Raw genomic sequence first — 15,004 nt, forward strand, 5'->3', positions numbered from 1 at the left:
CCCTGACCCCCTCCTCACCAAGATTTCTCTCTCTGCCTTGTGAGGACCCAGCAAGCAGGGGCTTATCGTCAAGGCAGGAAGAGCGGTCTTCCCAGGAACTGGACCTTGAAGGACCTTGAGTGGGACTTCAGCCTCCAGGGCTGTGAGAAAATAAATGCCCATTGTTGAATCCAGCCAGCCTGTGGAGTTTCGCTACCGCGGCCCGAGCTGACTGAGACAGACAGGTTCTGACAGGGCTATGCTGAGCATTTCAGAGCCTGGGGCAAAAGGAAAGATGTCCCTTCCTATATACATGATTTTATGTTATTTTTTTAATGGTTAATTTTTTCATGGTTAATTTTTTCCAGAACATTAAAGGTGTTGAAAAAGTATAAGTCTGCTTCCATTAAAGCCAGGAAAGTAAAATTATAATTAGTTCTGTTTTTGGTATAAATAAGATATTTAAAATTAAAACAGTGTTGTACACTTTAATACCTCCATATTTTATTTTCCAACACTTTTTCAACACTTTAACATTCTGGCAATAAAAACCCAACCATTAAAAATACACACCGCCACATATCTAGGGGTGCACATTTTTCCTTTTGCCTCAGGTGCCAAGATGGCTTGGAGGGCGCTGCTCAGAATCCAAGATAAGACCCTTCTGAGGTTTCTTTCATTGCTAGTTGCTTTTACTTTTCCTTATTATTAAAGTAATGCATACCCATTAAAAAGTAATAATCTGAAAGCAGACACCAGCAGAGAAGAGCGAACGAAATACATATTACCTTATTTACTTGGAAAAATGCTCATGTTAATTTTGAGTCAGATGTTGCACGTCCTGGTCTCTGCCCGAATGTTAAGAGGGATAAGAGGACCCCCTCCTGATGTTCCTGGAGGACGGAGTTCTGTTTTAGCATACTGCTGTCCCTCTGTCCTTCTCTTGCTCCAGCCAGTGGGAGGTGGGAGTGGGAGAGGAAGCCAAGCATATGGGGCTCAGCCCTCCCTCTCTGGGGGAGTCTGCCAGCCTCCAGCAAGCTGTGCTCTGGTAAGTTCTGTGCCTCTGTGCTGCACCCACCTCTGCCCTGCAGCAAACCTGTGCTGGTGCCTGTCAGGGAGCCCACTCTTCTGAGGGGAAAGAAAGTCTCGTTTATGGATCCACGAGTTACACAAGCATATTTACACACACACACACTGAAACAAACCACAACATAACAGAAAATCCCCTCAAAAACTCTAGTTGACTGCAGATACTCAATTTTGCCCAAATCACCTTTCAACCATACGTCTGTGTGGTCAGCTTGTTTTTTTGACAACACTTTGTTTTTAATTGAAAGATCAGGAGCCATCCTTTCACGTCATCTTTAAATAAACAGCTCAAATCTTCTACTTTCTTGTATATTTATCTGATATCAAGCAGCTACCACACTGGTTGGTTGTTTCTTCCCCTGTCCACCGAAAAAGTTCTGTGAACAGACCCTCAGAAGCCTCCAGAATTCTCATGAGACCTTAAACACTGATGTTTAGGTTGTGCACACAGTACAGTATATGGGTCACTGCACGGCTGTTGTGGCTCCAGGGATGACCCGTGGGCAGAGCCGAGGCTCCCATGAACCCCCCTGTGGCTGACGCATCTGTACCTGGGCGTGCTCCTGGCTGGGCACGGCGCTCAGCCCCGTCGCAGCCATGTATGTGCTGCCAATGGTCTTGATCTTTTCAACTCCACTGAACTTTGGCTTGGACAGCAGCTGCGAAGCAATGACAATCATTTGATTTCTCACTCAGGTGCTGACCCAAGACTAAGCATTTTCAAAGTCTAATTCACAGTAATGGGAACACGACTTGTTTCAAACACTGCTTAATCACCCTTTAACCTTGGGCTTTGATGGGAAAGAACATTTTATGCATTTCACAAAGAGCACGTCCTTGGAAGGAAATGCAGTGTAATGATTTCCTTCCAATTAACATGAATTACCTCTCAAATTTTACTAGTGAAAGAACCAGGATAAGTTATGATGCAAGTGATAATGGCCTCCAATACATTTCTCAAGTCCATATTTCAAAGGCCTAAATACACAGTACGATTCAGTGAGTGAGGTCCTCCCTGCACAGTGAGGGTGATTTATGACCACTGAGTGCTGAGGATCAGCTTTCGTCCTCTGAGCACTTGATGCGGAAGGAATAAAGATCTAGAGCTGCTCCTCCTCATCAGCCTTTACCCGAAACTTCTTGTCCCAGTTTCTGGCACCAGTTACCACTTTCGTACTTGACTCCTCCCCATCCACTTCTTTAGGCTTTGGGGTGGGATGGAGAAAAGGCAAAAATAAGAGCAGAAGCTGTAGGAATGAGAAAGAATGGGTGGAGAGAGCAAGTGAAGGAAATTCTGGAAGGTTCCGTATCTGCTCAGGACAATGGCACCAACCAAAGACTGGGAGCATCTTCTTGACCCTTCCTTGGTACTCCCACATTCAGAGAAGTTTCTTTCAAGATTACATGTCAGAGAATTTAAGACAGTTGAGCATATTCCCATATCACATATCCATGAACCAATCCTACCAGAAGGAGGATTGTCACTCACCCACTGGTGCTGGGGAACATTTATTTTATTGAGACGCAGCTGGAGCAAATATGCCACTGCTTTTTACTATAAATGCAGCCTAACAGTGGAAATCTCTGGTTGTCATCACTTCACCACGAATCTTGAGTCAACCTCATGGTGATGATGGTGGTAGCAGAGAAATGCACAGGTCCCACAAGATACTTAGAAGGTTGGCCTGAATCCATCTTATTATATACTTTCATCACTGTATTTCAAAGTTCCATGAATCATAATGAACCTATGTTCACGGGTGTCGATTTTTCTGTATTTTGATCAATATTGATTAGAATGATGTAGCAGCAATATGCTTAATACCAGAGGTGTGTTCGTTCTTACCACAAAACAAAACACATACTCTCTCTGTAGGCAGAAAATTGAAAATTGAAAAATGACACCTATTTCATATTGTAAAACATAAACTTCGTCCCTTCTAAAATACATTATCCCACACACATATTGCTTTTTCAATAATAAAGCACGTCATCCATGCACAGTTCAGGTTAATATCTGACAGAGACCTTGGAGTATGCACAGACAGACATGCCAATAATCTACTATGATAAATATATTCATTATCTTTTTTATATATAAAGGGATGGACAAGTGTTTTCCCTGGAGTTCAAGCCTGTCTAGAAAATATAATGGCATACTGGATAGATTTTTATTGAACCGATTTTGGTTGTTGTTCCTAGCAGTCATAACTGCTTCAAAAATAAAATGCTTTTGTCTCCCCCAAATTAGTCAGAGACCTAAATAGAGCAAAAAGCTTTAGTGCCAGCCACTAGAAATTATGCCAAAGGACTAGTGTTAAGATATGCCATGATACTGAACTAATTTCCAATGTGCCAGCCCCAGGCATGCCAAAGTGTGGGACTGAGGCTGCCCCTGCCCGTCAAGGGTGAGTCTCGAGTACCTACATCATCAAAGTCAGCGATGATCTCGTTCAGGAGCCGAAGGCATTCCAGGCCCTCCTTGTTCACATCTGATTCCGTATAGAATTCTTTGAAATCCGGGATGGAGGCAAACATGACACAGACACAGTCATAGGACTGGTGGTATAAGTCCTGCCCAGGAGGAAAGGGAGAGCTGAGCGTTAGGAAACCATTTAATAAACAAGCTCCTGATGCAAGTGTTTCTTGACATTGACCTGGGTAAAGAAATTGCCCAGTGCCCCACTCCACCTGCCGCACCCTAGTCCCAGGCCCATGCCAGGTGCTGGCCATTGGTCATAGGTGACAGCTGCTAATGAGCTGGATGCAGGCTCGGAATCCTCAACCCTGTGTTTCTGCTGCCACTACCAGCTAGTATGAGATGCCCTTCCATGTAAACCTTTCTGTCATCTCTACCTTAGACAACTGCAAGAGACGCAGACTTCTGGCTTAGGAAAAAAGCATCCTTAAGCAACTGAAGGGAAACAAAATGATTTCCCAAACTACTATATTGTCCTAAAATGACTCATTATGGTTACATTCTTTGGATTTGTGTCTTTATGCATTTTCTCTTAATGTCTTTATGCACTTTCTCTTTAATGTCTCCTAAAAGAAGCAGATGAAACTCATCAAGTTACTTCTTAATGGCACCAGAAAGAACCAGTGAAACTCCTCAGGCTACCTACTCATATTGTATCTGACACCAACAACATTTATTCAGGATAGCTTTTTATTTTTAGATAGAAAAAGGCTCATTGTTCTTCATCCAAAGACATGAGTAAAATTCCAGTGTCTCGTAAATACAATTTCAAGGTGTTTCCATAATTTTCCCAACATATAGTGAAACCTTTAGGTTCAGTGAAGGTTCTAGAAAGGAAAGCTGTTATGTGGGCATGGGGGCTCGTCCTGAGTGTGAGGACCTGCCTTCCCACTGATGCTGGCCCATCAGGAACCTCAGAAGAACCTGATACAGGGCAGAATAGCTGGGTACCATCGTGGGTGCAGTGCATCATGGGAAATGCTCCCTCCACCAGGAAACCTGAGGACAGTTCCCTTAAATAAGAGGGCCAACCTCTGAGTGTCGGGGAGAATGCTGGTGACTGGTGCTTCTTGCGTGCCTGGCAGGGTGAGGGAATCCACTCTGCATGAATGTTATCAGTGAGCTTTGCTCTCTGGGGCACCCAGATGAATTCTTGGCAGAGAGTGAGTCCTTCAACAGCACCATGACTCCAAGGTTTGGTGGGCTCCCAGAAGAATGGTTCTTACTCCACTGAGGTCTCATAGCAAGCACATCGGGGCAATGGTGACCCATGGAAGGTCACAACCATCTCCTGGAAAAGCTAAACTTGTGTCATCTTCCTGTTCTCAGGGCCAGCCACCCTGTTATGTCTTCTGCTACTGCCTCACAATCTGCACACAACACATGAACCATAGCATCAAAGTTTTCCTTTTCTGCTCTGCTCTCAACGTGGTTGAGCTGGCTCACTGTGCAGACCCGTCCTTCCTCTCTCCGAAAAGTTGTTGCTGTGAACATTCATATCCTGGGAAGACATGCTGTGGCACATGTGACTGCCAAGTTTAGGCTCTGGTAATGCTGACTAAGCCAGGAAGTCAGGGTAACGGGGGAGAGATGACCCCAGGAGCCTGTTCTAGTTAGAAATGCCAGTTTTATAAAAGTAGTGTCAGCTCTACTGACTTCCTTCCTCTTAAGGAAAAGGGGTACATCTAGCAAGTCAAGGACTTGTGTTCTGTACTCTGCATCTCCCCGCTGTCTGCTGACACCATCCAGAGCGAACCTCTGGGGAAGACGATGACGACAAGAATAAGCATGATAATCACCGGCCCTGACTGAGTGCCCACTGCATGACAGGATGGGTGCCTCTCTGAACACTCTGCAGGCATTAACTTGCCTCTAATTACAATCCAATGAGGCTGGTACTATTATTCTCAATCTATGGATGGGGAAACTGAGGCACAGAGCAATTACATTCTTTGCCGAAGGTTGTAGTTCGCAAATCGGAGGCAGACATCACTCTTACAAATGCTACACTTTATACTTGATCCTGCATCTCCCCCATGACCATGGGCAGTGCTGCCTGGATTCGGGGGCAGCACGGGGCCTCCCAACACTTGCGAGTCATGTCACTTTACCTTTCTCCTTTCCCCTGGGGTCTTTAAGGGTGTCCGGGAATGGGAGATAATGAAATGCAAGCCTGAACGGACTGGCTGCTTGGACAGAAGGGCCTAGTTTAACCTCACCTGTGGGGTCTAATCAAACTACTCCAGGTTAACGCTCTCAAACTGCCCTCTGAAGCCTCATCCCCGAGCACCCCATGTTGCTGGAGCTGGATGGGGTCAGATGTGTCATCTCCTTCCACGGTGCTCAAATAGGAATGCGTGGGACAGTCACCAAAGGGGCTTTCAAGAAGGCAGATGCCTGGGCCTCCCCACTGACCACCTGAACCTTCTTCCCGAGGGTGGCTCCAAGCATGTACATCTTTCTGAAAAGCTCCATGGTTCTTCTGCTGTGTAGCCTTGATTAAGAACCATGGGCTAAAAAGAGGGAATGGAAGGTCATGGGAATTGGCTGACCCACCAAGGCTCCCAGCTGGCTTAGGGACCAGGACTAATCTCTGGAGTACTGGTCTGGCACCCTGCAGGCTGTGAGTGCTGCTGGGGGCTTGGGCATGCAAACTGCTCATCTGCCTGCATTTTTTTTTTTTTTTTTTGAGGAAGATTAGCCCTGAGCTAACTACTGCCAATCCTCCTCTTTTTGCTGAGGAAGACTGGCCCTGAGCTAACATCCATGCCCATCTTCTTCTACTTTATACGTGGGATGCCTACCACAGCATGGCAAGTGGCACCATGTCTGCACCCGGGATCCGAACCAGTGAACCCTGGGCCGCTGAGAAGCAGAACCTGTGAACTTAACCACTGTGCCACCGGGCCGGCCTCTCATCTGCCTTCTTTGACAGATTGGTCACCTGGAACCTTCATGGAAACAACACTGGCCCCTTGCTCCCTGATTCAAGGTTCCCACAGGACTATACTTGAGAATCAGGGGAACTTCACAATGGGGAGCTTCACAAATTCTCCAGAGCTAATGAAACTCTCAGGGCTTACAATCATACTGTAAACTCATGAGAGGTTCCCTCAGGTCTTGGGTTGGGCTTGGGGTCAGAGAGGACCACAAGCTGATGGGTCAATGACCTGAGCTTGTCTTATACTTCAAGAGGTTGTGGGCATGAGGGTAGGGCAGGTGGGCAGCCTTTGAGGAGATTCTGGAATTCAGGGTCTAGAATGGGTGACCCTTGTCCACCTTTTAGCTGTCAAAAAGCATCACTGAGCTTTAGAATTGGAAGTGAGCATAGATGGCATTGCAACATTCACTCACATGTAACCATTCTGCCGACCAACCCAAGTAATGGAAGAACAATCAAGAAGCAACTGTATTTCTGCGTCACTGTCCCTTTCAGTTTAGTGAGTGAGATCAGCTCTTCCTCAACCCTGGACAGAAACTTAGAACAACACCCCACGACTCTTCCTGTCACTCTTGGGTAATTCAAGTCCTCTCATGAAGAATTTAAGTGCTTAGTTCAACGGGTAGTCAAAACTCTGAACCTGGTTGGATGCGAGACTTTTCCCTTCCTCAGGGTGGGCCTGCTGCAGGAGCGGGGTCTACACGTGGGGAAGGGGGAAGGTTGGCTTCTACTCTCTCTCACTATTCCTCATCCTTCTACTTCAACGCCTCCAACTTGCTAGCCAGGTTTTCCAAACCAACCAAGGGTGGAGAATGGGAAAGAAAGACGTGTCTGTTGGAGAAGGAAAGTTTGCATCATGCTCCCTGTGCACTAAAACCTGCTGGACATTTTCCTGGGTTATTTGAAGACTCCCATTGCTGTCCCCATCACTGGACATCCTGCCTGAGGTTTCCTTGAAGTGGACGATGCACTCCCCTCCTGCTCGTGACTGCTCTCTCTGCCCCGGGCTTTCTGGACTTTCTTCTGGCTTCTCTGCTGGGGCCCACTCACCCCTCTGGGCAGATCTTTCAAACAGGATCTAAAATGATCCCAAGCCAACTGTCTTTCTCTTGCTTGGTCCCTGAGCAACACTCAGGACACTTTGTCCTCCACACCCTGATAGTCCCATTGTACTCACATCTGCAGCTCCAAGTCTCTTAGCCCAGACACTCAACCAGCCCCTGCCCTCGGCATTTCCCACCTGTCAGGACCCGCCTGTCAGCTGTGTGCTCCAGATGGAGGTGCTTCCTCAGGACCACTCAGAGACCCAAGTCACTGGGTACACATCCCAAACTGAGTAGTTCCCGTCTGTTCATGAGGCTAGTGGTAAAAGGAGGATTCCCCACTGACCCTTTAGGAGGGGGTTCACTTCTCACTACATTCTGTCCAAAATCCCTCTTCCAACCTCTAGTCTCCTGGCTGATTCATATGTTCCCCACGAGTGAAGGGTCGAGAGTCGTGTTACTAGTTTTAAAGTGGGGCATTTGTAAACGTGCAACCCTCCCTTTGGAAGATGGGAACTACTGTCTGTTGGTGTTACAGGCTGAAATTCACTTTAGCATCCTGGTACACACACACACACACATCTCTCGGCTTCATACCAGGTGGTAGGGCCACAGAAACGGACAACACAAGCCCTGCCCTCAAGGAGCTCGAGTCCAACTGGAGAGAGAAAACAAATAAAGAGACCATGGAAACAAGTGTGGTTAGTGCTGCCTAACATCCAGGTGTGGGTATACCAGGTGTCTGCTTGGTTTGTCCTAGAAATGTTCAGAACTGCTACTGGTGCTCAGGTTTCCCAGCTTCCACCTCAGTGCTCTCTCTGACGGACTCACCCTGCAGCAAGGAGGGGCCCCTTCCTTCACCTTACCCCCTGCTGACCTATGTGCTAACCGTTCAGCACCTCATGCCCCCAAATGTCAGCCAATACCTAATTTATTTAGGGAGTCAAATAATTAGAAAGCACAAAAGCATCCCTTGAAACCCCAGTGGTATTCTCGCCTGAGTACACGGGGTTGAAGGATCTGCTGGCGGCCACTGGGGGGCTCACAGTTCACTTAGAAGGGACGTACTGCTGGAGCGCCTGGTGAACTCCTCGCACAGCTGCAGTGACATCTGTGTCTTGTTTTGATCAGCCTCATCTCTCCCGGAATGAGGCTGCCTGGCTCTAAATCACACACAATCCAGGGACTCGGCAAAAGGTTGATTTGGTGACAAAATGCTGTCTTTTCAACAAGTGATGAAAGCTAGCTTTGACATCTGTTCAAAGGGCCTCTCAGAAACGTTCTTGCCACAGCACAACAGTTTTGAGAGCAGGGTTTATAAACCAGCGGGCTCCTTCTGGGGGCACAGAGCTCTTTCTCTGAGCCTGAATGGCCTGTGGGCCGATTCTGGCCAGAACAGTCCACAGCTGATGGAGAAGCTTGAGGAAGTTTCAAACACAGTCATGCTTCGCTTAACAACAGGGACATGTTCTGAGAAATGCAGAATGATTAGGCGATTTCGCCCTTGTGCAAACATCATAGAGGATACTTAGAGAAACTTAGTGTACTTAGACAAGCCTACTATATGCTTAGGCTTTATGGTATTAATCTTATGGGACCACTGTCATACACGCGGTCCACTGCTGACTGAAAGGTTGTTATGTGGTGCACGACTATAAAACAAATGCACCCCCTGCCCCCAGGGAGGAAGAGGACGTGCCAGCAACCTGGGCTTGGAAACGAGCAGCAGCTCTCTGCTCACTCGCCCGGAGCACAGGCATAGCAAACAGGTTTTCATTGAAATAAAAGCTTTTTGGAATTGTTATAGTGGTTAAATTATTCTTTACTCTCTATTTCTGAAGGGATGTTAATTTCCTCTGTACATCCATGCATGTGAGTAGGAGACTCAAGATGACATGCCTGCAGGCTCTTTGTTAATGTGAGTCCTGGCCTAAGTCATGTGTCACGTTCCCAAGGATTGTTCCAGAAAACCATGGAGCAGTAACCTTCACCGTGGGACTGAAAGGCCTGCTCCTGTCCACCCCAAGCTCTAAAAATAACCCTGGGTCACTGCATCTGAAGCGTTGAGTGTCCAGGCCACCCCACTGAGAAGGAGCTGGAAGGGGGATGCTGCCGGATACGGGGGCGGGCAAAATGTTCCCCACTCTGTTCAGGCCCTGAAGAGCTGGAGGGAGAAGCCTTCCTTGAAAGGTACTGATAAATTCTTGGGGGTGGTGACCCTCAAGTTTTACATAAGCTTGGGATATTTGCTCAAAAATAACTAAAATTGAGTGTTTACTGCATGCCAGGCACTGCTCTAAGAGCTTTACGTGAACTATTGCTTTTGAAATCAATCATAGCCTCTGAGAGGATGGAAGCCTGAGGTACCACAGCTGAGAAGTGCCATGGCTGGGGCCAGACCTGTGCTCTCAGCTGCCAAGCAGGGGCCCAGGAAAGGCACGTTTAGCAGGCGCTACGGGCATCCTTTCACTCTAAGAAGGCCTGCCCTTGGGCACAGGGATCTCTCTTGGTTCCCAGTATCAGCCATCCTCTGCCACGAGGGGTCTGGAATCCACTGGAACTGATCCTGCTTCAGGTCCCACAGGTGCAAAAATAGCTAGACCTTCCCCTCGGGGAAGCCTTAGGGGGAGAGAGAGAGCTCACCCAGGGCACATCTATTTGACCCTGACACTGTGGAGGGGCCAGCAACCTTGATCATATCACTATTTTTTTTTTAAAAGATTGGCTCTGAGCTAACATCTGTTGCCAATCTTCCTCTTTTTTTTCTCCCCAAAGTCCCCCAGTACACTGCATATTCAGTTGTAGGTCCTTCTAGTTCTACTATGCAGGACACCCCCTCAGCATGGCTTGATGAGCAGTGCTAGGTACATGCCCAGGATCCTAATTGGCGAACCCCTGGGCCGCCAAAGCAGAGTGCGCAAACTTAACCACTTAGCCACTGGGCCGGCCCCTCTATGTTGTTAAATAGCACAGACAGCATCACTGTTTCGCTGTGGAAGGTCAAACAATCTCAGCCGGCCTGGGATTATGGGGTCAGCATTACACGTCACTAGGTCAGGGAATGGGTTCTTCTGTCCAGAATCTTCTGTCTGATTGATGAAGTCAATCGAGCACAGGAAGTTCTCACTGGGACAAAAGAAGTTAGGCAACCAAACTGTCGGGAAGTCAGAAGGAAGGGGCAAGAGTTTGCTGTGGTTTATGCACTCAAACGAGTCTTTTTATAATAACCTTGTTATGAGTTTTGGGGAAGAAAACAGAAAAACCAGACCCTCCCTTCTTGAGACTCACGGTGGGAGCGCTCAGACCCTTTAAGTGATGGGTTAGTCATTCTCTTTCTTGTTCAGACCCTTCGTGGTCAGGCTCTGTTTTGCATCCAGGATTTTTCCCAAGAGGACAATTGCTAACAGAATCTCCTACACTGACTGTTTGATCTCCAGCGACCTGAGAGCAAACCTGCCCTACCGAGAGTGCGGAGTCTGAGCAGACCGCGCTGCCCTGCGGCGGCTCCCTGTAATTTAATTTCCAAGACTTACAGTGGCTGCTTGGGTAGCTCCCCGCCCCCACCAATATTTGACCTAACCAACAAAAACTGTCAGTAAAATATGGAAAGTTAGAGCCAAGGGGAGTTCTGCGTTGTCTGACTAAATATAGAGAACCTGGTAGCCCACAGCTGTGCAGAATGAAGCCATCATTTCAAGGATGGTCTCAGGGGTCTGACGCCCCCACCTTGAGATTCAGTGTGTGTGGCTCTACCCTCCTGAACAATGTCAGGGCAACAGCTAGAGGGTGCAAATCTACCACTGTGTGGGGATGGCAGGAACCTGAGCACAAACCAAAGACCCCTAATATGGCTGTTATGGCACTTGGAGCCATTGGTGGTAGTGAGAGTTTGGAAAGCTCTGAAACTGAGCTCCTATTCATTTTCCTAAGGGCTGCAGGCTGCCAGGGTCACAGGTATGTTTCCTGAAGGAAGAAGGAGCCATATTCCCGAGCCACAGCTGGGAGCGTGGCGCCCAGGTCCTGAGTGTCCGCAGGGGCAAATTATTTTAGTGCCTGAAGACAGGTTCGTGCACACACACAGGGCTCACGGGGCCACGGATGAGGCTCCCGAGGAAGTCACCTTCTTCACCTGACAAATGAGGAAACAAGGCACAAAGCCAGTTTCATCTAAATGTGCTGGTTCCTACTTTGTCCCTGGAAAGTTCCCACGTAGTTGAGGCAGCACCAGAGCGGGGACTCAAACCACCACGCCGCCCTGCCTCCACTCTGCAGCCTTTCCCCACGAGGCCCCCCGCGTGGTGAAGGCTGAAGGAGACCTGTGTGTGCTTTTAATTCTTAAAATAGCAGCACTAATGAGGAGACTTGGAGGGAAATGGCACCCTCTCTTGGGAGCACCGGAGAGTTGTGTTGGTGGCATGAGGGTCACTGGTTGGGCATACAGTAGGGCCACTCAGCAAATGGGTGAGTCAATGTGCTGCCAGCTTAAGATGCGGCCGTCTCTGCCAGGTACGTCCCGCCTGTGTGGATGGGGGGGCTCTATCCTGCTGTGTCACATGCCTGCCTCACCTGGAGGGATACTCAGTGTGATGAATGTGTAAATGTCCCAGGCTCTACCTAAGGCAGCTGCAAAGTAAGGCTCAGTTCTTCTCCTCTGAGGAATGTGGAGACTGCGGCTCAGCCTGGAGAAGTAACCGGCTCGAGTTCCCATGATGGAAAACAGGGACTAAGATTGGAACCCACGCTGTCTAGGTGTAAGTTTTATTCTCCTTCCCCACCCTGCCTTTCCTCAGGATTTGCAAAGGGGCAACTGTGTTCAGATGCTTGCTTAGAATAAGTCAGGCAAGCAGGAAAGGAGAGAGAGAATCCACTGAATCCCTGGCCCAGAGAGACGTCAATAGGGGAAGGAGAGGCTGCATAGCCTGTGGGGCTGAACCCGCGGCCTTCCAGGTCTTGACCTGGGCGCTGTCCTGGCATCCGGCCAGAGGTAGACCCCTGGAGACTTGAGTGTTCTTGCCCTCTCCCTCTCCCGCCTCCATCTCCCTGCTAGTTTCTAGCACTTTCTTTTCAGGTTCAGAAGTCACTTCCTTACAATGGTTGTCTTTCTGTATTCCCACATTTATGCTGTGAGTGGCCTTGGAGACACCAGGATCCTGTGACCTCCTGGGAACGAGGCCGCCTCTATCCCGTCCATCTTTGCATCCAAGTCCAGAACTAGCCTGGCCACAGGGCAGGGGCAACCCTCAGTACACGCTGTTTATAAACTGCATTCATCGCTAGACATATAGACGTAGGGAAGTTTTTATATTGCTAATGAAAACAGATGGTTCCTTCCTAATAGATGTAGTGATTTCATCACCTGTGACCAATAGGTAAATAGTTTGCTGAATAACCTCCTGAAGGCAGAAAACACCAGAAGAAAGAGAAAAGTGAATGGTCCACAGTCAGTCAGACCTGCCATGGGACCCTGGACCAGCTCACCATGCCTGGCACACTTCCTAGAAGACAAGAGTGACAATGTCCAGCATCTCACATACCACCTGGCACTTTCCTCTTCTTCTTCTTCTTTTTTCCTTTTAAAGATTGGCACCTGGGCTAACATCTGTTGCCAATCTTCTTCTTTTTTTTTTCTTCTTCTTCTCCCCAAAGCCCCCCAGTACATAGTCATATATTCTAGTCGTAGGTCCTTCTGGTTGTGCTGTGTGGGACACCGCCTCAGCATGGCCTGATGAGCGGTGCCATGTCCACGCCCAGGATCCAAACTGGCGAAACCCTGGGCCTCCAAAGTGGGTGTGCGAACTTAACCACTCGGCCCCAGGGCCAGCCCCCGGCACTTTCTTCTTAATGTCAACTTTAAATATGCCACAGAAAATAGGGCTCTCAGTCTTCTCACACGAGGCTGCTTTGTGCTCTACCATCAATAAGGTCAAGTTTCTCTGTTAATCAGTTCATCACTCTATCGGTGTCCTGGTTCCTTATGCACTCCAGCCCTCAATGAAAATTTCCTAAGAACAGGGACTGCACCTCATACATCCCTGAAACTCCACAGTCCCAAACACAGGCCTTTGCACACAGTGGATGCTCAAATACATGTTTTTTAAATTAATAGAGTTCCACTGTAGAGACATCTGTTGACTCTGGTAATTTAGCAATATTAAAGAAATTTGATGGCATTCATTTCACAAGCCACTTAAACACTGAAATGACACTCTGGTTTTTCCAACTCTAGTTAAATATTTATTCCTTTAGGCATCCCATGAAATTCCCATTTCATCCATTTAAAGAGATGGACTTGTCTTTGATCTGCTCTTGTGGGGATACTGCCTAAATTCTGTCTATTTCATAGTCTATCTCTAATGGAATTCTAAGACCCTTAAAAGGCTCTCAGGGAAGACAGGAGGAAGGAAACCGTGGGTGTGCGGGACGGACGGTATAATTCTGCCTCTTGATTCTACTGTGCGCTGGTAAGGAAAGTGTCCTCTCACACCAGGGAAAGGATGATGGCCACTCTTGTGACATATTTGGAACCCCAGTGCCTCATATTGCACATTCAGAACCTTACCTGATTGGGGAAGAAAAACTAGGAATACTAAATCAACACCACGCTAAGACTTTGAGGGGATTCTAACTCGCTATTCTCAGTTCGTGTCGAGACAACCAATCGATATCCTCTGGAAAACAGACCAATTTAGGCCAATACTGGACATTTTGAACACTCAGGAGCTTCCAGCCCTCACCCGGCCCGCTGCCCCTTCACAGCTACGAGCCACACCCCTTCCTGGCCAGAAGCCACTCTCCGCTCAGCCAGGAGCCCCCACACCGTCTGACCTCATTCTTCAGACTCCGGGCCAGGAAATGCTCGGCCACGTGCGCAGGAAGCACGTTCTCCAGCAGCACGCGGTTCAGGTTCTCCATGGTTTCTATCTCCTCCCGCTCTTTTTTGAACTTGTTCTTCCATAAGAAGTCTAACCTACAGTAATATTCATTCTGTTACAAGAGGACACAGAGGTAAAGAAACAATAGGCATCTTGTCCTGCCAGAGAGTGGAGGTTTCAAAGAGAAAATAAAAAGAACGAAACAAAACCGAAAAAAGAACCCCAGACAGAATTGTCACCCTCCCTACAAAGCCCTCTGTTCCCCCAAAATGTCTCTCATTCAGCCTCTAACACAGATTTGCAAACAAGTTCTGGAAAGAACCAGCCTCAGGAACAGAGAAAATAGCTATATTGGAGGCTTGACAGAAAAAATGACATGAAAGCTTCTCGCATAGTTATGTTAATAAAAGATGGCTTGGATTATGCTTTGAAAAGAGACATAATAGAATATAAATAATGAATAAATGAAAAATGGAAAATACATTAGTAGGGAGAGTGCATTGTTGGATGATTTGCATTTAAAAAATAATGGTGTTCATTTGTGGTGGTTTGCCTTTAATATCTGAAAATCAGTTTTCCCCTACCACAAATTATATAATTA

The 15,004-nt window shown here is 47.6% G+C and overlaps 1 protein-coding gene across 3 annotated transcripts in view; it reads right to left on the reverse strand.

Moving 5' to 3' along the window:
* Nucleotides 1-15,004, reverse strand: part of ADCY2 (adenylate cyclase 2) — a 401,911-nt gene that overhangs the window by 16,284 nt on the left and 370,623 nt on the right. For 2 of the 3 annotated variants that reach the window (XM_046672163.1, XM_046672165.1), the window contains exons 20-22: nucleotides 14,357-14,515; nucleotides 3,496-3,642; nucleotides 1,620-1,727 (exon numbers count right to left, since the gene is read on the reverse strand). In XM_046672163.1, coding sequence (XP_046528119.1) covers nucleotides 1,620-1,727; nucleotides 3,496-3,642; nucleotides 14,357-14,515 — 414 coding nt within the window. The remainder of the gene's footprint in view (nucleotides 1-1,619; nucleotides 1,728-3,495; nucleotides 3,643-14,356; nucleotides 14,516-15,004) is intronic. The other variant, XM_046672164.1, reaches the window with a different exon arrangement.

This window comes from Equus quagga, chromosome 9, assembly GCF_021613505.1.
Source record: "Equus quagga isolate Etosha38 chromosome 9, UCLA_HA_Equagga_1.0, whole genome shotgun sequence".
Lineage (NCBI taxonomy): Eukaryota > Metazoa > Chordata > Mammalia > Perissodactyla > Equidae > Equus > Equus quagga.